The sequence below is a fragment of the Grammomys surdaster genome, unplaced genomic scaffold, assembly GCF_004785775.1.
Source record: "Grammomys surdaster isolate TR1022 unplaced genomic scaffold, NIH_TR_1.0 143, whole genome shotgun sequence".
Classification (NCBI taxonomy): domain Eukaryota; kingdom Metazoa; phylum Chordata; class Mammalia; order Rodentia; family Muridae; genus Grammomys; species Grammomys surdaster.
The window spans coordinates 2,062,198-2,086,729 of record NW_021604601.1 but is presented as its reverse complement, the minus strand read 5'-3'; the positions used below and the strand labels follow the sequence as shown (position 1 = coordinate 2,086,729).

Below are 24,532 nucleotides of genomic sequence, written 5' to 3'. Positions count from 1 at the left end.
AACCGAGACTCGGGTGATCTAGGACTGCGGACAGATACAGCTCCAAGACTACCCGCGTTATATTTGCCCCCTTCCCAAATAGAAGGTTCTTACTGGTAGCTATTTTTCAGTGTGAGATTTTTGGATCCAGGAGCTTGGGACTCAGCACCCAGGCCCCCCACAACTGCAAAAATACAGGAAGCATTTTGGGTGCACCCATATCAGGTATTTTCCAGGCCATAAGGGAAGAGAAAGAGAGAGAGAGAGAGAGAGAGAGAGAGAGAGAGGGTTTTTTTTTTTTATGGCGTGTTCTTGGGCGGGAGGCCGGCCGGGAGGGAGGGAGGAGAGAAGAGAGAAGGAATGAATTTGAGAGAAGGAATGAATTTGATTCTCAGTGTCTCTGTCCTAAGAGGGGCTTAAGCGCCACTATTTAGAGGAAACGTGGCACAGAGAGTCCCTTACCCACAGCCAAAGGTCCTGGAGACAGGGGAAACAATTCTACAACCACTGATGGGCAGTGTCATCATCAGTGTCATGACAGGTATGGCCCCCGGAGAACTCCTTCAGGAAAGGTTTGGGTCAGGTCTAGCTCAAGAGTGAAGCTAAAGCTGGGCGGTGGTGGCGCACGCCTTTAATCCCAGCACTTGGGAGGCAGAGGCAGGCGGATTTCTGAGTTCGAGGCCAGCCTGGTCTACAGAGTGAGTTCTAGGACAGCCTGGGCTATACAGAGAAACCCTGTCTCAAAAAAAAAAAAAACAAAACAACAAAAAAAAAAGAGTGAAGCTAAATGCTACTTTTGTGAAAAGGAAGGAAATTGTTGCTGCTTGCAAGGTTTCTTAAGATTCTATCTTCTTCCCCAAAAGATCAGACTCAGGGAAATGCAGCCCAGGAGCTCCTGTCCTCGCCCTTCCCACCCCCTACCCCCTTCAAAGCTGGGACATGGGCACCAGGGGGGAACCTCGGTTATTTTTGTTACTCCTATCTAGGCAAAAGTGCTCGATGCCCTAGCGTTCTCTTTAACGCAAGCTGCATGGTGGTGGGTGTATCGATTAACACCCGATCCTGGGGCAGAGAAGGGGGAGTCTGCTGTGATTTCTGTCTCAGGGGCAGAAAAGCGCACTTGTCCCTGGGCATGGAGCCACCCGGGGCAGAAGGGCTATGATGAGAGGTGTAGAGAAAGCACAAGGCAGGGGAGATTGGGGGGAGGGGGGCAGTTGACACAACCCGGTGTGCTTGTGTGGCGGGAAGGAAGGTGGGGGTGGGGAGGGATGCCGATCAGATAGAGATGCTCTGGCCGAGGAGAAAGTAACCCACCCCAAACTTTCGCAGATCAGCTGGCCTTGGAAGGGAGAGGCAATCGGGAGCAGCCGTGCCCCTCCCGACGCCCACCCGATGTTACTAGCTGTAACGAGGAGGGGCCGAGCGCCCATCGGGCTGGACGGTCCCCACGTTGCGCCCACCCTGTTGCCAAAACGCAGCTGCTCGGGGCACAGAGCGCAGGAACACAGAGGCTGACAAGCCGTGCGAGTGAAGCCTAGCAGCTTGCTCCTTTGAAGGGACATTCTACGTGCATCGGGAAAGGAGAAGGGACACTGGACAGCTTCGCTCAGCCCAGTGAGGTGGCGGGGTCCTGCCCTTGGACGTCCGGGCGAGAGTCACCACTGGCTTGGGAACTGAGCGAAGAGAAATCTAGGGGTTTGGAGAAGTCGGATTCAAAAGAAATGTCGAAAGATATCCAGGGCAGCCACCAGAGTCCGGAAGCTTAATAGCCACCGGGTCACCGTGACCCCGGGAACGACAGTGACTGACAAGCGCACAGACCAGGCGCTCGTCAGCATCCACGGGTCTGCCCGCCAGAGCCGCCTCCACGGCGTGGGTCCAGGGTGCAGACGTCCACGGAGGCGGCCAGAAAGCGACATGCAGCGAGCAGCTCCCGGACTGCCCCATCTGGGGAACCTCCTGGGCGGCGCGGCGCGACGGTGACCAGCGCGGGGTGCGAGGGGTGTGCCCGGCCCCGCCTGCGCGCCCCTCCCTGCGGTGGCCGCGCATCCAGGGGCGGCGCGGAGCCGAGCCGCTCGCCCAGCCGCCTGTGCCCGCGAGCGCCGCGCCTGCTCGGGGAATCCACTTCGCTGCTAGACGCTCCTCGTTCATGCTCGCTCCCTTCCCGGCTGCTTCCCATGGCTTTGACTCTGCGGCCGGAGCCTAACCACTAACGGGAGAAACTTTTCCTGCCGTTTCTTCTCCCCACCCCCAACCAGGAGAGGATTAAAAGTTGCAAGAACTGGTGCCGCCCGTGTCACTTGGGTACTCTCCGGCGAGTTCCGAGTCTCAGCCATGTGCACCAACATAGTTTACGAGTGGCTGAAAGCGTTACAGCTCCCTCAGTACGCTGAGTCCTTCGTGGATAATGGCTACGATGACCTGGAAGTGTGTAAGCAGATCGGAGACCCGGACCTGGACGCCATCGGGGTTCTGGCTCCCGCGCACCGCCGGCGCATCCTGGAGGCTGTGCACCGGCTGCGGGAACAGGACGCGGCCGCTGCGGGCCTTTACTTCACACTGGAACCGCAGCCCGTGCCACCGGCACCGCTGGTGGACGCAGTGCCCCCAGGCCGCCGGGGGGAGCCATGTGGCAGCTCAGCCCAGGGCACTCGCGGGGACCCCCGTGCCCAGCCGAGCGCTCCCCGCAGCAGGGAGCTGGTGAGCTACCCGAAACTGAAGCTGAAGATCATGATCCGGGATAAGCTGGTCCGCGATGGCATCCACCTGAGCAAACCCCCTTACTCGCGCAAGGTAAGGAGGCGCCCCTAGGGCGACCTTGGGGGCACGGCGGGAGGGGACCAGGCCTGGCGCTTCTGCAGCGGCTCAGTCTAGGTGACAATTGAGAAACCAAGGTTTTGGGGGTATCTCGTTCTCCAGTTTTCTGCGTTATCTGTGTATTCCTTCTGTCCTGGCGTCACTAATAACAGCTGCTCATTTAGATTTTGCATGTATTCAACTCTTAACCGGGTATACAGCACCCTGGCACACGGGCTCGATTGTCAGGTCCTGGGCAATGGGTGCTTGCTTTTGGTGGCTACCGGGAAATCCTAATGTGTCTAGTAGTGTCTGGTTTGGAAGAATGCCAAAAAGATGGGTCACATCTGCCTTATTTTCAACCTTCCTCTTTTTCTTTACTTTTTTTCCCCTGAGTTTTGAGAAACTTCCAAGAGGAGTGGATGACTATTGCCAAATGGGTAGGAGAATTCAGGGCCTGCTGGTCTCAATTCTATGCTACTGAGAACTGTACCATTAACACAGACCTGCATGTGTGTGTGTGTGAGGGAACTAAACACAAAACACACACATGCCTATTCACAGAAGAGCGGTTCCTTAGGTATTCCAGGGTAATGGGGTGTTGAGCAAATGGGGTAATTTGGGGTCCGTGGTATCACTAGTTTGACTTACTGCTTCAGATGAAAGCAAAGTAGATTCTTCTCAAAACTCCGAGGGGACAAGTGTGAGGAAGAACAGGAGGAAGTGACATGTGAGTGCCTAGAAAGGAATTTTCACACGTGAGAGCAGGCTACAAGTTCTTAAGGATGCTCTGTGAGGCACGCAGACCTGTGGTGTGGGGTGGGGTTTGGACGACTAAGTACCAGAAAGTGCATTTTCACACCAGAGCGCTGTCTCTAGCTTCAAGGAGGTTGGTTTGGCTTAGTGAAGTGGATTGCTTTGGCTTAGTTTCCGAAGCTGTCCTCCTAGAGAGTGCCAATTTGGCAGAGAGGCTGGCAGCACAGGTAATGTCTGGCATCGCCTGAAACTCACAGGAAAAATGAGCATCTCAGCCTGAATACAGGGGCCTGGAGAAGCCTAGTTGAAAAGCTATGAGAAGAAAACACAGCAGGCTAGGAGTGTTAACACAACACCACAGGAGGAAATGGCTGGTCTAAATGCTGTGTGGGTGGCATCAGCCAGAGAGATGCTCCATAGCCTCAACCGAGGGTCATAATGCCTAATGGATTCAAGTTCAAGGGCAGTGGCGCACAAAGTAGATACAGTAAAAGGAAATAAAGGTTTAATATTATCCAGCTGCTATCTTGCAGGTTGTGGTTGGTAGGAGTAGGCAACTGTGATCTCCTGCCTGGGAATACAAAATTGCTTTTATAAGGAGGATCAGGTTAGAAAGAAGGTTTGCCTCCAGCACGTGTCCCAGCCACCTGCTCTGACAGGACCATTGATGGGTGTTGGGATCAGGAATGGAGAAGCACAATCACATGCTGCAATAGCCTGAAGGATGTCCAGTGTGGTTAGAAGGATCATGGTCAGCAGAACAGAAATTTAGTCCAGTACCAAAGGAGCAGGAGGCCAGCTCAATGTTTGTTACTACTATACTAGAAAGCAAAGTGAGCTTGCTTTGAGAGATGTGTAACTGAGGAAGGGCTCAGTTCAAATCTTGGACAAAACGAAGGAAGATACTAGCCACGGCTGGTTTAATCTTCAGGACTACTATAGTGCAGTGATGCTAAGAGGATGGGTGAGCGTGGGCTGGGCATGGGAGTAGATGGCATTAAAGCACTGCATTTTGGTTCCATTCTTACAAGGCAAAACAAGACAAGCCCAAACATCACATTTACAAGCTGGAAAGCGTTTAAAGGATAGACGCAATGTTTGAGCAGGGGCTTTGGCCTGTGATTCCTGCTTAGATCAATAGCCTAAACTGTCTTCACACGCACAACCCTATGTTGGCCTCCCAAAGTACGAGAATTATAGGCATGTGTCACCAAGCATAGCATTCTAGTTTACTTTTACCTAAATACCTCATTACTGTAATGCTTAACAATAAAACCTGTCTACTTCTACTTTCTTGTTGTTGTTGTATTTTTAAAGACAGGTTTCTTCGTGTAGCATTGGCTGCCCTAGTACTAGCTCCGGTTGGCCTTGAACACACAGAGATCTGCTGTACCTACCTTCCGAGTGCTGGGTTTAAAATCATAAGCCACCACTTCCCAGCTGATTTTGCTTTCTATATGTATTTAATTTTCCTTCTTTAACTGACAGAAGAATCAACTGGGACAAGTAATATTTTTATTATCCTCTCATTACCTTCTGGGGAACAAACGAATGGATCTGAAGAACTTTATTGTATGAAAGAAGAACACATATTGACATAGAAATTAAAGTATAATTAATGCGTATAAAACTAAACACACAACTATGAAGTAGCAAGTCATGTTGTTTCTTTGGAATTTGCTGTTTATATATGATGTCCTCTTAAGTTCTAGATTTTTCTGTTGTGTGGGAGTTTGTTTTCTGAAGCAATTATTTCTCCCATGAACAGTGCTGGGAACTTTTCTTTAAAATGTAATCACATTCTAGTTCTGATTTTCTTCTGTACCTTGGCTCTGTCATGGTCGTGGTCAGAATGTACACCACTCATTACATGCATTGGTAATTGAGCTTGGTAGAGCAGGCTCACTCTCCTTGGCAGTCACAAGCATGACCAATCCTTGGGACATTGTACTGCAATGAAAATACTGTGTTGTTTAGAGGTGATCATGCCAAGGCTGGTCATGGTGGGGTTGGTGAACCTGCAGAGAATTGTGAGTTGAGGAATTTTCTCAAGACTAGCCTGAAAAGGACTGTAGGACTTGCATCAGAAAAGCACTCCAGGTTTCCTGATCACTGAGCTTAACTATAAGTAAAAATAAAGATTTTCTTGTTTTTCCTTCATATTGGAAAACCAAGAGCTTAGAGATAGCAGACTTCAAGTCAGAAGACATGGATGAATCCCTCCGAAGCTCTTTTTAGAGTTTTTCATTGCTGTGATTTCTACATCTTATAATGGGTCATGCTTATATGCACAATTGTACAAGTATAAATGAATATAATTTTCTTGTGCATTTTTATGCATATAACTTTTTTGTGACCAAGCTTCTCTACCTCATACCTTCCTTAGGTTCCGGCTTTCTGTGATTGGCAGGATGTGGGCATCCTGCCCTCCGAGATTGTAGGGTCTAGCAGGGAAGGCATGAGATACAATCCACAACAATAACTGAAGCATTATTTTGATAGGAAGAGCAGGATTCCATGAACAGGTGCATCCAACTTTTTTACATGAGCTGGAAACATGGGGCATGTTAGCAGAGACAGAGGAGGAAGCAGAATTCTGGAAAGCGCTAGAAGCCATGATGTTTCAGGGCAGAGAAACTGTAGATTGTAGCCAGGTAGGATACTAATGGGGTAGATTTATAGAGTTCTTTAAAATTTCTAACTGGTTATGTCACTCTGGATGTGATATGTGTGCACGAGAGTGTTGCATGTGCCACAGCACTGTGAAGATCAGCAGACAGCTTTGTAGAGTTAGTTCTCCTCCTTAGCTTTTATTGGGGTTTGAACTTAGCTCACCAGGTTTGCTGAGTGAACTCCAACACCTGCTGAGCCATCTTCTGGATAGACTTCTACTACAGCTCTTCCTAGGAATGTCTTCTCCCTTCTCTACTAGTGAAGATGGTATTTGGATTAGTGTAGCCTTAGTTAACAATGTTGTAGGGATGGCAGCCCTCATTCACACGTTAGTATAAATTAAATTAACAAGGCTCTCTGGTAATATGGCTGTGAGGTATCCTCAGAGGAGGTAGCCTAAGATGAAGGAATTTGGAAAGACAAAGTTGCCATGAAGATTTCTGTGTATGGAGGGCACAGAATATTAGAAAGGAAGAGATTTTGGCAAAGACATGCCGTGTCCTTTGGAATTTTGCCTGGGGGCTTGGCAGAAGCTGACATGACAATAAATATTGTTCCTTCCAAGAATTCTTTCTGCCTGTGTGACATTACCAGGACAGATTGGAAGCTGGCAAATTTTAGTTTTTCCAGCTCAACTAACATCCTCAAATATCCTCAGTCTAGATCCTTTTAGGCTTTTTCTTTTGCTTTCAGTCCAGTTGGAACACTGTGGAAAGGAGAGACAGGGAGAAAACAAGAGCTGATGTTTTCTTCATGCTCTTGACAGTTTACGATCTGTAGAGTTCTCATGTAAGTGGGCCCTCTGCTGTCCACCCACCTGTGTATTTGTTATACCTATCCACCCACCCACCCATCCATCCACCCATCCATCCATCATACCATCTATCCATCGAACCATCTATCCATCCTTGCCTTCTTTAATTTACCTGTTTGTCTGTTCCTCTATCTATTGACCCACCCACCTACCCATTCTTCTTCCACTTAAACAATATTGAACGAATACCATGGATTAGACTCTATGATAAGGATGACAGTATGTTATATAGACATGATCTTTGCTTGTATTTGCAGTACTGAGCCCAGTACCTGATATATGGTAATTGTACCCTATCAAAGATCAGTGTTATTTTTATAAACATTAGACATCAGAGAATTTTATGCCTGTATTTATTTCAGTGACCAAAATAATCAATTGTGGTGAAAAGGACAGTAAATCTAATGATGACACTTTAAAAGAAAAGAGTTTATCCCTTAAGAGATACTGAAGAAGAATCAGGAATTAAAATGCCAGACCTGTAGAACATGCAGAAAAAGAGTTATGCAGTGGGGCGAGGATTAGAGGAAATAAGTGTGTCCTCACGGTGTCTGTAAGGAGGTGCTCATTTCCAGGGTCCTCCCAAAGTACCTGCCACTAGGATCAAAATCAATTCCTTATGAACTATCAAGTGTAAGTAGGCATAACAAGCATTTGAGCAATCACTAAGGAGGCTTCCGTCTTTCTTCACTTATTATCTGCTCTGGAAGTTATGTGCTGAGAACAAGGTTGACATTGTCCCCCAAACTTCACCAGCATATGGATTCTGTGAGTTATGTGGCCTTTGAGGTTCCCCCGGAGAGAACAGTACTGTACATTTCTATCCCACTGTGGACACTGTAGTGTAATGGCTATGAACCCAGGCCCAGACCAGATGCTAAATTTAAGTCCCAGCTCTATTCTGTGCTAGGTTATCTTTGGCAGCACGGCAGGAAAAGGCAACGTGATTGACTGCCTCGTGGAGTTGTTAGGTGGGTTCGATGAGCTCAGTCTCCTGAACTTATGAGATCAACATCTTGTCTGTCTAGAGCTGCTCCAACAAATACCACACACAGGGTATTTGGTGGTTAAGACAATGCAAATCTGTTCTCTGCCAGTTCTGGAAGCTACAAGTTCAAGATTGGGGGAATAGCATGACCTCGCTTGAAAAATCCTAAGGGCTTACAGTGTGATTCACCTAACAAGGTCTTGCCAAGGGCTCCAAACAGCTTCCCTTTGTCTGCCCTGAGGACTCCAGGCACCATCAGATCTGCAGGGTCATATGACTCACGTGACTGAGTGACTTAACTCTAGTCTGGACCTGCTGGAGACCTTCTGTTGTTTGGGGAGTTCTAACTAGCAGCTTCTCAGGTTGCATCCTAACAGGCTGGAGTAGCATATCCAAATGCAGCATCTCAAGTGCAGAGAAGCCCTTTGGGCTTTGCATACTGTGAAGCTTTCTTGGCTGTGGGAGGAAGCAAGCTGCTGTAACTTATTCTCCTTGTCTGACGTGGTCCTTCATCATGCACCACCACAAACGCAGGACACCAGGACATTTCCTGAGGCTGAAGCCTTCTGCATTTTTGTCAGATTTGTCTTGCGCCTTCGGATCTGCAAATGTATTACCAGGAGGTTTGGAGTAATCGGTTCTGTCTTGTTTACTTGTCCAAGCCATCAAGAACCAGGAGCAGTGTAAGATAATATGGAAGAGGTACATGACCAAGATCTCTGTTGAATAAAATGTGATGTATAGATAAAGGTGTGTGTGTGTGTGTGTGTGTGTGTGTGTGTTTGCATGTGTGTGTGTGTAAGAGAAAGAGACAGAGACGGACAGAGACAAACAAAGATATTTTAAATAAGGGATAATAATAATCAATAAACGCATTAGCTTCTGGAATTCCGTGAACTATAGATGCACTCATCACTTTAGGTAAGAAAAACTTTATCTTTCAGAAGTGGTTCCTATAAATCTCCAATTCACACGTGACTCAGAGGCATCCAAACCTTAAACCGGCATGGCTCGGTGCTGCCGATTCCCCTTTAGTGTGGAAGCTGGTTGTCTTCTCTCCCTGTGACTATCCCATTCCCAAGTTAAACGAAGTAGGGTGCTAAGTCTGGCTGTGGAACTCTGCTCTTAGGATCCCTGTTCTGGTCAAGATGTAGTTTTATAGTCACAGCTGAGCTTATTGCTTGTCTGAGACTTTGGTAGCAAAGCACCTCTCTGGTTTCATGTACAAGGTTAAGGTAATTGGGAAGTTCAGGTGACAATTCACTGAGCTTTAGTTGTGACTTCCTTTCTGTTGTCAGCATAAAGCTACAACAATTGTAGTTGTCTTGGAAATCCAGTTTAGAAATCATGGGCCTTGAACTCTCCATTAGGAGAGAGGTTAATTTTTCTATTCCATCTTAGACAGTCTTTACGCACACTGAGTCTTCTGGTGGCACCCCCATAGATCTTAGAGTCAGTTCCTCACTTCAGGAAATCAATGCTCCCATGCCTTAAATAGATGCTATACTTTAACTTTTGAAGAATGGTTTACATTCTGTAATATTTATTAAAGAATCACATCAGACATATACATTAGTATTATGCAAACAGGAAAACTAAATCATAAAATTTAATTTATCTTTAATTTTTAGTTTTTGAGAAGGGATATTCTGTAGCTCAAGCCAGCAGAGAACTCTGAGAGAGTCTGTCTGCCTCCATGTCTTGAGTGCTGGGATTACTGGCATGAGTCGTCACATCTGGCTAGAGAAGACACACATTTGATTTGAGGTCAGACAGTGAAGGTATGCTGCTGGCATTGCTAGCTGATATCAAAACGCTTCCGGTGAGCTGTGTTAACAGACATTCAGAAAGAGCATTTGGCAGATGAGTAGCATGGCTTATGGTGAGCGTTTGGTTAAGTCACCCCCAACTGCTCTTCTACCAAGGTTTGCTTAGGTACCTAAACCTCTTATGGTGTATTATACACACAAAGAGCTATACATCACTGAATTCAGAAGGTCTGTGTATGGAATGGCCTCCTGACACCAATGATAGGGGGTTTGGTAATGTGAAGTTACTTGGTAGTAAACCCATGGTAGAGTTTTCATATTCTCTATTTCTAATCAATTCCATGTGGTAAGATTATAATGAAAATTATTAATAAAAATAAAAGTATCCAAAATTGTGTTATATTCTTTGAAATATTGACTTAGAAGATTATAATATAGTCAGATATTTGAAGCATTTCTTGAACTCCACAGGCACAGACATGTGTTTAGATGCAAGCTCTTATTCTTCTCTGGTAGAACTGATTTGGGGGAAATATCTACTGTAATTGGAACCAAAACAGGCAATTAAGAGGACGATGTTTAATAAACTGTGAGATGAAAACAAAATCTGCCAGCAAAATAATGTAATTTTTCTGTAATGTACAAAGTGGCTTTTAGAATGCATGACATTTGTAATCCTTTTTGTATTTTCACGAAAAGAAGCATCCCCTTAGTGTGAATTCATGTGTTCCAAAATGGAAACTTTCCTGAAGGATTCGTAACCTACAACAGACAGTGCCATGGTAGTTTCACCAGTACCAATCTCTGCCAAAAGGTAATTATGGCAAAGGTGTCAGTGTTGCGTGGAGACGGACTGAGGTGGACTGAGAGAAATCCATTAACTATGCTGCACTTGATAGATTACTCAGGATTCAGATGGTGCCACAGCATCCTTAGGGCTTGGCATTTGCTTATTTTTATGTTCTCACAATTTCCTTCCTGATGCCTCCAAGTCAAGTCACAACAATGTTCAGGTTGTTCTTCTTCCACTTGAGTGGAAAAAAATGATGCTAAAGGCAAAGGTACAAAATCAAGGGTGCCCTTTCACAAAACAAGACTTGTGTCTGCTCTTACATGGTAAGGCATGCTATGAAGTGATTTTTTTTCTTAAGGTCTGTCCCATGGTGACTAATGGGACTGGCTCTTAAGATAGCAGGTACTACCTGGGAATACTTGGGTGAGCATTTACTGAGATGAAGGGTAGTAACCTGTAGCTTCTTGAGCTCATAGTTGGGATAATGCTCAAAGCGACCTGTATCCCCTGGCTGAAGCAGACTTCTTATTACCACTCCTGGTATTGGGGTGAATAGAATTTATCAGTTCTTTCCTACATTTTATGAAATGTTGCTCTTTAAATTGACCACTGATTCGGGCTTGGGGAGAAGCAGGAGAGGAAATAAGACGATATTTGTTTTCAGTCAATATAAGAACTATTAAAGACCAGTGAGTGTGGAACATGCCAAGAGGCATTAAGCATACAATTTGTCTTCCATAAAGACTAAGTGACATCTAATAGTTTAAAGAGATCTCATTACCACTTCTAATTGAAATAAATGGTCTGAGGAGCTCTAGAATTCTTACTGTTAAATTTCCATAATGTTACAAACACAAACAAAATGAGATCTACTTCATTCCGAACGGGTCAGAAAGACAAGAAAAACAATTGGTATGTATTCTCTACTTAACCAAACTCATAACGAACAGAGATGAAAAGCTCTAAGATTTTGTTTTTCCTCTAAGAACACAGTTAGACTAAAGATGCACGTACCATGCTTGACACCAAGTAAATCAGCATTCAGTATTTCATCTTTATTTGACAAATTATTTTAAGTGTGAGTCATGCAATAATTCATTATTATTTTATCTAACAATTGATAATTAAGACAATTAATAACTAAAATGAGATAATTTAATTTTAAAACAATTAATAACTAAAATGAGGTAATTTAATTTTAAAGTGTTCAAACTTCAGGGAAACGTGCCATCTATTGAATAGGTTTTTCACCTCACTACTTCAGCTTGCACTTTATATTCTGGTTTACTCTTTAAAAATTTTAATACATAAGCTCCAAGTGGCCACATAGGAGTAATAGAGTTGAAGTAACAGGAATAAGAGAGTTGAAGTAACTCACGCGTTATTGTTTTGCTTTTATGCATCCTGATATTATTGCTCTAGTTTTGGATTGACTGATTTTCTTGGGAATACGTAGTGCTACGGTGCAGGTGTGACACCCCAAGCTTACTCTCCTTAAAGGACTCTTGGAGCTACTCTGTGGGTGTGGGGTCAACTGTGTGACTAGGAGTGTCTGCACTACAGAAATTCATATAGACCTCAAAGATATAGGCTAGGAGGTATGAACTTGATGTTTTTGCAGACCCCTGAAGCTCCTAGTATGTTCCTTTAATCCTGCCCAGAAGACGTATCTTATCACTGATACTGTTGAGGATTATTGATAGGGCATGTGCTTTTTTATGTAGGGATATACATGTGTGAGTGTGGTATAGCTATGTGATATAAACGTGTGTGTGTGTGTGTGTGTGTGTGTGTGTGTGTGAGTGTGCGTATGAAAACCAGAGAAGGACATATACCTCTCTACTCCCTTTGAGACAGTGTTTCTTACTGAACCCACAGCTAGGCTGGAGGCAAACATGCCCCAGTGATCCTCCTTTCCCCCTCCTCCCCAGTATGGGGTTACATGTGTGTGGGGCCATGCTTGGCTTTCTTCGTGAGTGCTGGAGATCTGAACTCAGGCCCTCATTCTTGTGTAGTAAGCTCTGTTATCCACAGAGCCACCTCTTGGTTCCCATTGGGAAGTCATTTTGTTCTCAATGACACTTATAGGCAGCAACTGAGATACATGTTTCCATGTTAGTGTGAAGTATAAAATCCTGATGATTTTAAAAGAATTATTTCTGCTGAAAATGATGCGCATTTCCATCTCATGGACTCACAGCATTAACTCAATGATATAATATATGTGAGGCTGCTCTGTAAATATTAATGAGCTGTACAGATTTAAGGTGTTTTTATTGGCAGTATAAATCACTGTGCTTACAGGGATTTGTTTTTAAATGTTGAAGAGTATGGGGTTGGGGATTTAGCTCAGTGGTAGAGTGCTTGCCTAGCACGCTCAATGTCCTGGGTTCTGTCCTCAGCTCTGAAAAAAAAAATGTTGAAGAGTAGAGCCGCTGTCCTGAGGAAACAATGAGGTAGATCAAGAGAAACTGTAAATAGCCTCCTGTTTTAACATCTCTAGCATGATACTGTATGAAAAACTTGAATTTCATGTTTAAAACCATGTATGTTTGTCTTAGGGTTTCTATTGCTATGATGAAACACCATGACCAAAAAGCAAGTTGGGGAGGAAAAGGTTTATTCAGCTTACACTTCCACAATGATGGTCATCACAGAAGGAAGTCAGGACAGGAACTCAAACAGGGATTGAACTGGGAGGCAGGAGCTGATGCAGAGGCCATGAAGGGGTGCTGCTGACTGGCTTGCTCCCCTGGCTCATCCTGCTTTCTTACAGAACCCAGGATCACTGGCCCAGGGATGGCACTACCCACAGTGGGCTGCCCAATTCATCACTAACTGAGAAAATACCTTAGAGCTGAATATCAAAGAAGCATTTTCTCAAGTGAGGCCCCTTCCTCTTTGATGACTCTAACTTGTGTCAAGTTAACCCACAAAACCAGCCAATACAATGTGCAAGAATGCCTGGTTACTATAAAACACACAAAGCTGGACAGCAAGTAACACGTGAAAACTAATTTTACTTAGCATTGTGAAGATACAGTTGACAAAATTGGATGTATTTACAGTGTGCAGTGTGGTATTTCTATAGATGAGTTCATAGTGAAATCATTCTATCAGTCAAGTAAGCTTTCTCATCATCTCCCTTATTTATCATGTCTTTGTGATAAAATACATTGAAGATCGAATCTCCTAGTAATTATGAGACATACAAAACATTAATATTAACTCTAATTACTGTACTGCATAACAGAACTCCACAATTTATCCTAATTGAAACTTCATACCTTTTAACCAACATGTTCCCAGTTATGCCCTACTTCAAAAGTGATTTTTAAACCAAGGCGTGTTACGTCTCAAGTTGGTCATACTTGCCTTTGACATTCTCTTTCTTACTGTTCTGACACCTATGGGTATTGTTACTAATTTTTATAATCTTCGTTATTTGGCAATGCCATTTTTCTACTCGCTAAGTTGCATTTCTTCAATTAAAGATTATATTCCTTTATATTTGTGGTTTTCCTAAAATTACAGTTCTGTATTTCCGATTTGCAACACTTATTTTCCTCTTCTGGTTATTTTTCTGTTGCTTTCTATATATTAAGGATGTTAATCTGTTAAAGAATATTAATCATGTTAATCTATTAAAGAACATACATTGCAAACAGCTTTTCCAAACATAAGAATGTTAGTTTCCAATTTTACAGATTTTTTTATACGCCCATGGATTTAAATTTCTTGTGTGTTATACTTTATTGGTAATTTTAAAGCTATTTTTCTAAACTGGAGGAATACAAGAGGTATATAATCAAACATTTTATTTATTTTTTATTTGGAGGAGTGGTTTCATCTCATCGAACCCTATTCATAAAATGGTTAAACTCTCACTCACTTATGAAGCTTCTGTAATGAGTGAATGAAATATATTATGTGAGAAGGGCCTTATAAGATATCTAGCATAGTAGTCATTCAGAACAACTGGCTAGTATTTTACTGTTACACATAATTTAATGACTGTAAATTATTCTTAATATGAAGGACATAGTTCAGCTATCTCTTTGTCATCCTGTTGAGAAAAGATCATTTCTTCATAGTTAAAATTAATTTAATTTTTTTAAAAAAGAATTCTAACAAGAACAGCTTGTTGAATATGATGTCCAGTACTCAGGAGTCTTACATGGGAAGAATACAAGTTCTAGCTCAGCCTGGGCTGCATAGGTAGTTCCAAGCTGGCCTTAGAAACATAGTAAGACCAGTATCAACTCAAAGGGCCTACCTGTGATCCAATTGGAGAATTGAAAGCAGAAGGGATCAAGAGTTCAAACTCAGTCTAACTACATAGAAGGATGTAGGCCATCCTGGTTACATAGACCATGTCTCAAACAAAACAAATCAAAACAAAACACTCAACTTAATATTTCCCGAAACCCAACCCAAACCAAACCAAAATCAAGCCAATTAAACAAGAACTTTTGAATCTATTATAACTATTTAAACTATTGCCTTACTTGATTTTCATTCACCTCATATACTTTTCCTTTGCGTGAGTAAAGAGGACTAACCTTGATTTTGTGATTGTTTTCATCTTTACAAAACCTCTGTTCAAGTCCATTGTCAGTGAACATGCATATAAATACCTTTCTCGATTTCCTTAAAACTGTCTAATTTATCTGAATTTTATTTTGGTGCATGATTCGACGTAATATGCTACTGCTATTTATAATTATGTTAGGCACATTGTTACATTGTTGTTGTCTCCCCTAGTTACTGAAGTTACACTTCTCGTTTATTTTTTCTTGTGTTATTGCATTGGCCTCAGTTTATCAAACACACACACACACACAAATAAATGTAGAAAATAAATTAAAAATAGCTAAGCTTTTTTTTTCTTATTGAGCTCCATGTTGAGGAAGTATTCAATTAACAAACTTCCCGATATGGAAGCTTTCTGAGTATCGATGAAGTGTCTTTTGAAGCAACCAGGGTGTGAGATACAGAATTAATAAGAATCTTGTTATCCAGTCTTTATCCCATTTTTCTATGGTATCTTTTTGTGTGTGTGAGTAATGCTTGGTATTCATTTATAATCATTTGATGTCTTCAACAACCATTGTCATGATGTCTGTACTGGCTGGTTTTGTGTCAACTTGACACAAGCTGGAGTTATCACAGAGAAAGGAGCTTCAGTTAAAAAATGCCTCCATGAGATCCAGCTGTAAGGCATTTTCTCAATTAGTGATGGGGGGGCCCATCGTGGGTGGTGCCATTCCTGAAATGGTAGTCTTGAGTTCTCTAAGAAAACAAACTGAGCAAGCCAGAGGAAGCAAGCCAGTAAGAAGCATCCCTCTGTGGACTCTGCATTAGCTCCTGATTCCTGACCTCCTGAATTCCTTTAGTGATGAACAGCAGTGCAGAAGTGTAAGCTGAATAAACCCTTTCCTCCCCACCTTGCTTCTAATGTTTGTGCAAGAATAAAAACCCTGCCTAGGACAGTGTCATATTTGGCTCTATGACAATAGTGTTTTTTAAGATAGTGATGTTTGTTTAGGAGGTATAGGTGATAATTAACTATTCTTGGCTTCCACAGTAATATTGTTTTGAACAAAAAGCAGAGACTCTGGTGAAAGGCATTGAACATCTTTTCATAGCAAGAAACAATTTTGTTTTTCCTTTTTGCTCTATGTAGTTAAGGAAATTCCTCCTAGGCTCTGGAAATATACCCTCTCCAAACCCCTCACTCATCCTTTCTATCCTTTCCCTCTCATGCTCTGCCCTCTTCTGTTCCCAGCTAACTCCCAGGCCTTTTAGTGGAAGATACAGGCTGGGGCTTCTTGCCAGATGCTATATGTTAAATTGAAAATCCTTATAAGGAAAATGGAAGGGGCATTCATTTTAATTTAAATACTTGGCTTTGCATAGCAGTAACAGCTCAACGTGTAACAAAGGTAAAATTGGAAAACTCCCCAAGGAATACCAATTTAACACACCTCCATTTCTATTTAAACTTTCACTGAAAGGTCAAATGGATAGATATGTTTGATTTAAAAAAAAGTCAGTGAAGCAAGGATTAAAAATGAAGCCTAGGAATAGTATATTTGTGGAGAAGATGTGTAAATCAGGTGCTGAAGTCAGCTGAGTTTGCAAAAATGGATACACCCAACACTCCCCACACTAGCCATCAATCACACAATAAAGATATAGCCACTTTAAAGGACCCATGTATCAACGCGGCAGAATGCAACCCTGCTGTGTTATGAAGCACTCCTCTGGGAAGCTCTTGATTGACAAAAATAGTACTGCTTTAAGTAGGAGCAATATTTTCATGGCCAGAAAGTAATAAAGCCATACATGAGCTCCGTGAAAAGAAAATATTTGACATAAAACCCCCCAAAGCAGTGCTTGGGACGTGCTTCCTACAGGATTAAGTTAAGGTTCAAAGTAGTTCCAGCTAATGTGGAAGCTGATAATTTGATAAGTCGTTAATTACATCCAAGACCCTGTCATCTGTAGGCATCTGAAGAGAGAATGGGATTAGTCGCCACCTGGGATGACAGATACACTGCATCACTGCTTGCTTAGGTTTGTGCACCAAGGAAACTGGTCAGGAGATGCCTCCTGCATCCGTTACACATTAGAATGGAGCCAGAGGGTATGCAAAGTAATTTACTCTTGGAGACCTACTTCATTACAGAGAGGCGGTGGAGAGTTGCCATTAGATTGGCCATGTTCATGCTCGGTTTTATTGCCGTGTCATTTTAAATCAAGAGTTTTTACTGCTGCTTTTGGCATAGCAATTTGGGCCAGAGCTAGATCTCTGTCAATGGGATCTTTGAATGGCTACAGTTACCCTGGAAATGTATTGAATTGAATCTTCTATTTTCTGATAACTTATTAAAACATGGTGCCTAGGACACCCCTGAACTGCTGGGTCATGTTAGGCTGGCTTTCTGACAAGAAGTATCTAACCAGGCTTGGAGATGTAGCTCAGTTGGTTGGTTTGATCACTAGCATCTTGTGGTTGGGCATGCCTGTTAGTCAATATTTGGGAGGTAGAGACAGGAGAATCAGGAGTTCACTGTTATCCTTAGCTATGTAACAACTTCCAGGCTAGTTTGGGCTACAGGAGACCCTCTGTCCAAAAATAAAGCAACAATCATAATATTCTTAGTCAGCCCCAAGAAAGCTGTTTTGGGAGCCATATTCTAAATTATATTAAAAGAGATCTTAGAAGGAAGGGAGGGGATGATGGTGGTATTTGTAGGCAGGCATAATGAAAAGCAAGATCTCTCCAGTTACCTGAAGGTGTTCTCTGAAGATGTTTGCATTGGGCTTTGGTTTTTATTAATTGTGATAATTACTTCATCTGACCATATGTTAAACAGTTATGGATATATTTGGTTTTCCTACTCATATCTGGAGGGGAAGTCTCTTTGTATTCCTTTCCTCTCTTAACCTCGTGAATTTGGAAAACCAAAATGCTGTTCTCAAGTCCCATCTTGATCTACTTTGTAAGTCAGCCTTGTACAACTAAGACAGTGGGCTGGGATAAGCCAGGGCATAACTTTGCTACGAGGGTAGCTGTTGTTATTCAGAGAAGAACTGTAGAACATTGTTTTATTCAAATATCATGACAGGCCTCTGAGGCAGAAGCTTATTTTGGTTGTTTTTATTTTTTTGGATGAACAAAAGATTAAAGAGTTTGAGTGAAACATGCAAAAGGCATACAATTAACAAAGTTCACTTGAAAGCCATGTAGACATCAGAGCCCATGGCTGCAATTCTGCCTGAAAACATCGCATTGTGGGATTTGACAATGCTTTCTGCCTATTGAGGTATGAGGAAGGAAGTGGATCTAGCATATAGTTATTAATGCTTTAAAAGAGTTTACTAATATATTATGCAAATTTCTATGATATAATAGAATGTAAATTTCGAAGTAAATGTCTATGACATAATAGAATGTTTTATATTTGATGTAGCATATAATTCTTTTATTGACTCAAAATGTGTTTTAGATATGATAGACAACAGGGAAAACACTGATGTGTCAGTCAAATCATAGCAACTTGGTAAGGAAATTTCTTTTAAGCTGGGGATTTCATAGTCTTGTTCTATGTTCTCTTATAGCATGAAGAGATTATCTTTACTACATATTATGGTTGTGACTGTGTTACAGAAAAAGCAAGACATTATATCTTTCTTAGCAAAGGTCTAACCATGCCAGAGACTGATGAAGCCAGGCTTTCCTGTGTTAGTTGATCATTCACCCCTAGGATCCAAGGCTTTCCTTCTTTTTGATAATATATAAAAGAATATAAAGGCAGCAGCCATTTAATCAAATGATGCTTTTTGTAGGCCAATCCTAGACACTAATTGGGCTGCGGTTATAATATACACTATAGTTATGAGTATCCAGAACGGCTGTTTGGCACCTGGGGTAGAATTTGAAACCACTTGATAGTTGTTATGGTAGAGAACTCAGCTGGTGGGTAGATTCTTTATAAGATCCAAATCCCAACAATTAAGTAAATAGTAAAATAAAATCAAGTTGCAAATTATCTAGTCTGGTTTTATGAGGAGTGGACATCTACAGGGGAATTATCCTTCTGTCCTAATCCTGTGTGTGAACTTCACTGTTGGCATAAGTATAGTCTCTCAGCAGTAATTACTTTGAAAGAATACATTTTGGCATATACTTTTTTATATTTATCTGGTTCGAAATATACCTAAAATTTTCTAATAAGCAGCTAATTTATACAGCCATACATTTGAATAATCATGAGAGTAAATATTTTAAATTCCATTAGAGTCTCTTATGAACTTCGGAAACAAGCTCCCCCCTTGGCTTTGTGTAAGGGAGATGTAAGCTGAACCAAATTCCTAGCTGTTATATTAAATAGCCCTGATGAGACTTGGCCTGAATTTTATCTGTAAAATTATGTGTTTTATGGAAATAAATCTAGGCTACCATTAAAGTTTTGACTGTGGACCCTCTGCTGGGGACATTTAGTAAGCACATTGGTCTCAAACACAAGTAGGTGATTTTCACTATCTTTTTTGTCTTTCATTAGGATCTCAACACTGTAGAAACCTACTTAAAGTTGTCCTTCCTCCCACCCTACCTCTATTTATTGGAGACTCTACATATTGGTAAATACCCAGGGTCCCACTAACCCTTTCATCTCCATTCTCCAGACCTGATTTGCAGCCTACTTTTCCGGAGCCCCTCCTCCCAACATTCCATTCCCTGGGGTCCCCTCCTTTTGATATGGACCAGATTTTCCTAACTCTTTCCAACAGTCCATTTCCCTTAGCCTTTCTCTAGTGTTATCTGCCAATGGACTTGTAGAAATACTCTCTATAGGTGTCACATTTGACTGAGATCAGCAACCAAAGAACTAGATGCTCACCCAAAAAAGACGAGAGTAGATATCAACACTTAGAAACATGTCAATCATGTTAACTCCAGATACCAAGACCCCAAGGCAAAAATACAATCATGAACGGCCAAGACAATATCCCTCCATCAGAACCCATTAACTCTAACTAACTGAAGCACAAGACAAGGACTTAAAAATAACAATTCTGAGTACATTCAAAAGCCATAATGAGAACATGAGCAAATCACTTAATGATGACTATAAAAACCCAAAGGAAACAGTTGAATAAAATAATGAGAACAGTCTGCTATATGAAAGTAGAGATAGAGTATCCAAAGAAGACCCAAACTGAAACATCTGGAAATGAAAAATGTAGATGTAGAACGCAAACAAAAAGCTCTGAGGTAAGCTTCACCAACAGAGGAGGAGACACAGAAGTGAGAATCTTGGGCATTGAAGACAAAGTAGGAGAAACAGAAACCCTAGTCAAAGAAAATGATAAATCTAAGAAAGGAAAAAACAATCCAGACACACATCAGCTAAGAAACCTGGGACACAGTGAAGAGATCAAAGCTATGAACAGTAGGAAGAGAGAAGAAACCCAGAAAATATTTTTTTAACAAAATCATACAAGGTCTCCCCAACTTAAAGAAGGAGCTGACTATCAAGTTACCTATAGCTATAAGTAGTGTAAAAATCACAAATATACAGGACCAGAAAAGAAATTGCCATGACACATAATAATCACAACAGTAAACATACAGGAAAAAGAAAAGATATTAAAAGCTGCAAGGGCAAAAGACCAAGTAACATATAAAGGCAGGTCCATTAGAATAATATTTAAAGTTTATTCTCAGTGGAGGCTCTGGAAGACAGAAGGGCCTGGATGGTTGTTCTACAAACTCTGAGAGACCACAGATGCCATCCCAGCTTACTACACCCAGCAAAATTATCAATCACAATTGATAAAGAAAGAAAAACATTCTATAATAAAATCAAGCAAGCGATATCTATCTGTCAGTCTACGTACTGGAGGCTATCCGTGAAGACCTCTGGCCCAGTTGTGTGGGAGGGTTCAAGTGAAGGGGAAGGGAGGGGAAGTGCTGCCAGTGCCCAGGCAGCCCCTGTTGCTCTGAGATGCTGTACTGGCTGCTCTGAGCTGAGCCAGTGCAGGGTTGGCTAGTGAGCAGAGCTCAGAGGAGCTTCTGGTGGAAAAAGTTTCAGGGGAGAGCAGTCTCTTCCAGGGCAGTGAGTGTTACATCTTATGACAGATGCTCTCAGACAATGGAGTAATTCTCATTCACACCTTTATTCCTTCTGGATAGCATCATATATAGTTATGGGGTGAGTTGGGTCTGACAGCAGGTGCTTCCTATTGGCGTGGCCTGAGATGTCTCATCTACATGAGGAGGGACTTGTGGCTGCTGTCCCATGTGATTGATGGCCACAATTCTCTCTTTGGGGGGCTATGGCTACCTGACAGAGGCCTGGAGTCAGGAGAAGACAAAGCTCCTACTGCCCCTTCTAGATTTCTTGGGCTCAAGCCCTAGTTTGAACTGGATTCAAGCTAACAGACTGGATTAAAGAACACCATCCATCTTTCTGCTGCTTCCAAGAAATATGCCTCACCATCAAAGATAGGAACCATCTCAGGATAAAAGGAAGGGTAGAAAAGGCATTCCAAGCAAATGAACCCAAGGAGCATGAAGGTATAACCATTTTAAGAGCTAACAAAATAGAATTAAACCTAAAATTAATCAGGATGCTACATAGTTATCAAAGAAAAAATCACCCAAGAGGATATTAACAATTCTAAACATTTTTGGACCAAACACAAAGGTATCCAAATGTTTTAATGAAACACTACTACAGCTAAAAATCACGTACTGACCCTTGCAGTGATTGTGAGTGACTTCAGTATCCAACTCTTGCCAATAAACAGATCATCCAGACAAAAACTAAACAGATAAATACTGGAGCTAAATAATGTCATAAATCAAATGGACCTAGGAGGCATTTACAGAGCATGGTACCCAAATACAAAAGAATATGCTTTCTTCTTAGCAGCTCATGGAATTTTCCACAAAACTAAAATAAAGCAAGTCTCAACAGATACACCCTATATCCTGTCTGACAACCATGGATTAAACCTGGATATTAACAAGAGAAAATATGCAAACTCATGGAGACTGAACAACGCAGTACTTAATGTAACAAGGATGATCCTGAATTTCTGCTCCTCCTGCCTCTTTCTCCCATGTGTTGGGATTACAGGCATATTCCAGTATGACTGATCTATACGAACCTGGGGATTGGTCCATGGATGTTGTATATGCTAAATAAGCATTCTAATAACATAGATATATCACTAGCCTTTCCACCACTCTTTGTATGTGGTCATATGGCCACATTCTGAATAAAACACTCCCAATAATAGCCAGCAGAAGAAATGGGCATATTTAAGAAATAGATGTAGTTTATATCAATTTTGGCTATTCTTTTCATAACATGTTTTTTCATTCAATCAAAAATTATGAGATGGGAAACAAAAATATTTGAGTTACAAAGAAAAAGGTCAATGTAACTAGACATGAAAGTGGTCAAGAAGTTGGAATTATAGATACAAATTTTAAAATGGCAGCTAAATATAAAAATGGAAGATACTAGTTTAAAATGTCAACCATTTCGGAGGGTAATGTGAGGTTTTCTTACAAAATTGAGCATAAACTCTTCAAATAACCAAGCAGCACCCCATTCTCAGCCATTTACTCAAGAGTCATCAAAACAGAGGTCTTTAGAGCCCTATATATGAATATATACAGCAGCTTTACTTAACATATCTCCAAAGTAGATGCGACACAAATGCTCATATACTTGGTAATACAAAAAACCAGATAGTCTATATTCTGGTGTGGATAAAACTCAGTAATGTAAAGAACCACATTGCCAAATGCTTCCAGCAAAGTATATAAACCCCACAGTCACTGCATCAAATGAAATAAGCCACACACAAAAGATTGCATCTGATTCCATTTATGTGGCATGCTGGATGGAACTGTACTGAATGTGAATCAGTGACTACTGTGGAACAGAATAGAAGGAAGGGACTGACTACAAAGGGGCCCAGGGCAAATATTTCAGATGGCAGTGATATATATCTTGATTATGGTGATGATAACATGACCATATGCATTTATTCAAATTCAGTCTAAAAACTAATCATATATAGCTTATTTTTTAAAGCCTGCAGAAAGACTTATTAAGCTAAAGAAGAACATATATAAACCATCATAAAATTCCTAATTAAAATGAAATTTTAAAATTCTTAATAGTTCATAATGATGCTGCGCTGTCTAGTAGCACTGAACATTTTCTGAGTACCTTTGTTTTTCTCTATATAAAAATAATAATTTGAATGAGATACCTGAAAATGCCTAGGACACAATAAGTACTCAATGTGTCTTGTTATGTTGAAGTTGCTTTAATTTTTCTGTTTGACAAGAAACAGGCATGTTATGTTACTATGTGTCATTGAGGCCCTGTGGGAAAGCCTTTGGAGAATGTTACTATTGGATTTTTAAGTTGATGTTTATGTTGTTGAGTGGTCTCATTTCTGTTTTCATTCAAAAAATTTTGTTAACATTCTTTCGAGTTATGTTATGATGTGATAGAGTTACTGCAGAGTTTAAGCTTCAGCCTGTACCCTCATAGACACACTGGGGAAATAGACAACTTCATAGGCACTACATCTACTGTGATAAGGACTATGGTGTAGCTGCTGTTAATTTGTCCATGCTTCAGTAAATGATCTCTCACCCATGCCCCTGCAAGCAACACTAAATTCCGTGAGTCTCTCTTCCATGTAACAAAAGTTGGAAATGAACTTGGTAAGAAGAATTTCAGTGGAAGAAGGGGGGGGTGTGAGACAGGATAATAAAAAAAATATACCCACACACACACATTGTGTGTGTGTGCATGTTCATATGAGTGTGCATGTGTGTATGTGCATGCGTATGTGTTTCAAATTATCAAAGGAAAAAAAAGAATAAAAATAAACACCGATGGAACACTAATACGCAAAGGGAAAACTTGCATGGACTCAGTATATTAATAGCCAGAGAACAAAAAGAATGTGATTCTGGCTTTTTCCCATTTGTATCTTGGCATTGTGGAAGGTCGAATGTAAATCAAAGCCTTCTAAAGAGAGTACTGTAGATTTTAATTAAGGCATAAACCATATGGTTGGTTACTGTGTGATCAATACTGGCAATGTCTATATTACAGTCTAATGAAGAAGCCAGAGGAAAACACTGTAGTGGTGGCATGTTAATCTACTTTAATCCCCCCTGTGGTGGCTGCTCGAGTTCCTCCCTGCCTGCCCAAATGCTCTGGATACTTGAATCACACACACACACACACACACACACACACACACACACACACACACACACACAGCCTTCTATTTAATATGTCTAAATCAGCTCAATGACTGGGGTGCTCCCAAACTTCCATGTTGCTAACACTGCTCCCCCTCTGATACTCCTGAATTATTACTTACCAAAATCTATATTCTATGTTTTCTAC

At 41.6% G+C, this 24,532-nt stretch overlaps 1 protein-coding gene across 1 annotated transcript in view; it reads left to right on the top strand.

Annotated features, from left to right (window-relative positions):
* Window positions 1-2,024: 2,024 nt before the first annotated feature.
* Samd5 (sterile alpha motif domain containing 5) overlaps window positions 2,025-24,532 on the top strand; it is a 49,232-nt gene continuing 26,724 nt past the window's right edge. The window contains exon 1 of the mRNA XM_028764404.1: window positions 2,025-2,772. Coding sequence (XP_028620237.1) covers window positions 2,314-2,772 — 459 coding nt within the window. The 5' untranslated portion in view covers window positions 2,025-2,313. The remainder of the gene's footprint in view (window positions 2,773-24,532) is intronic.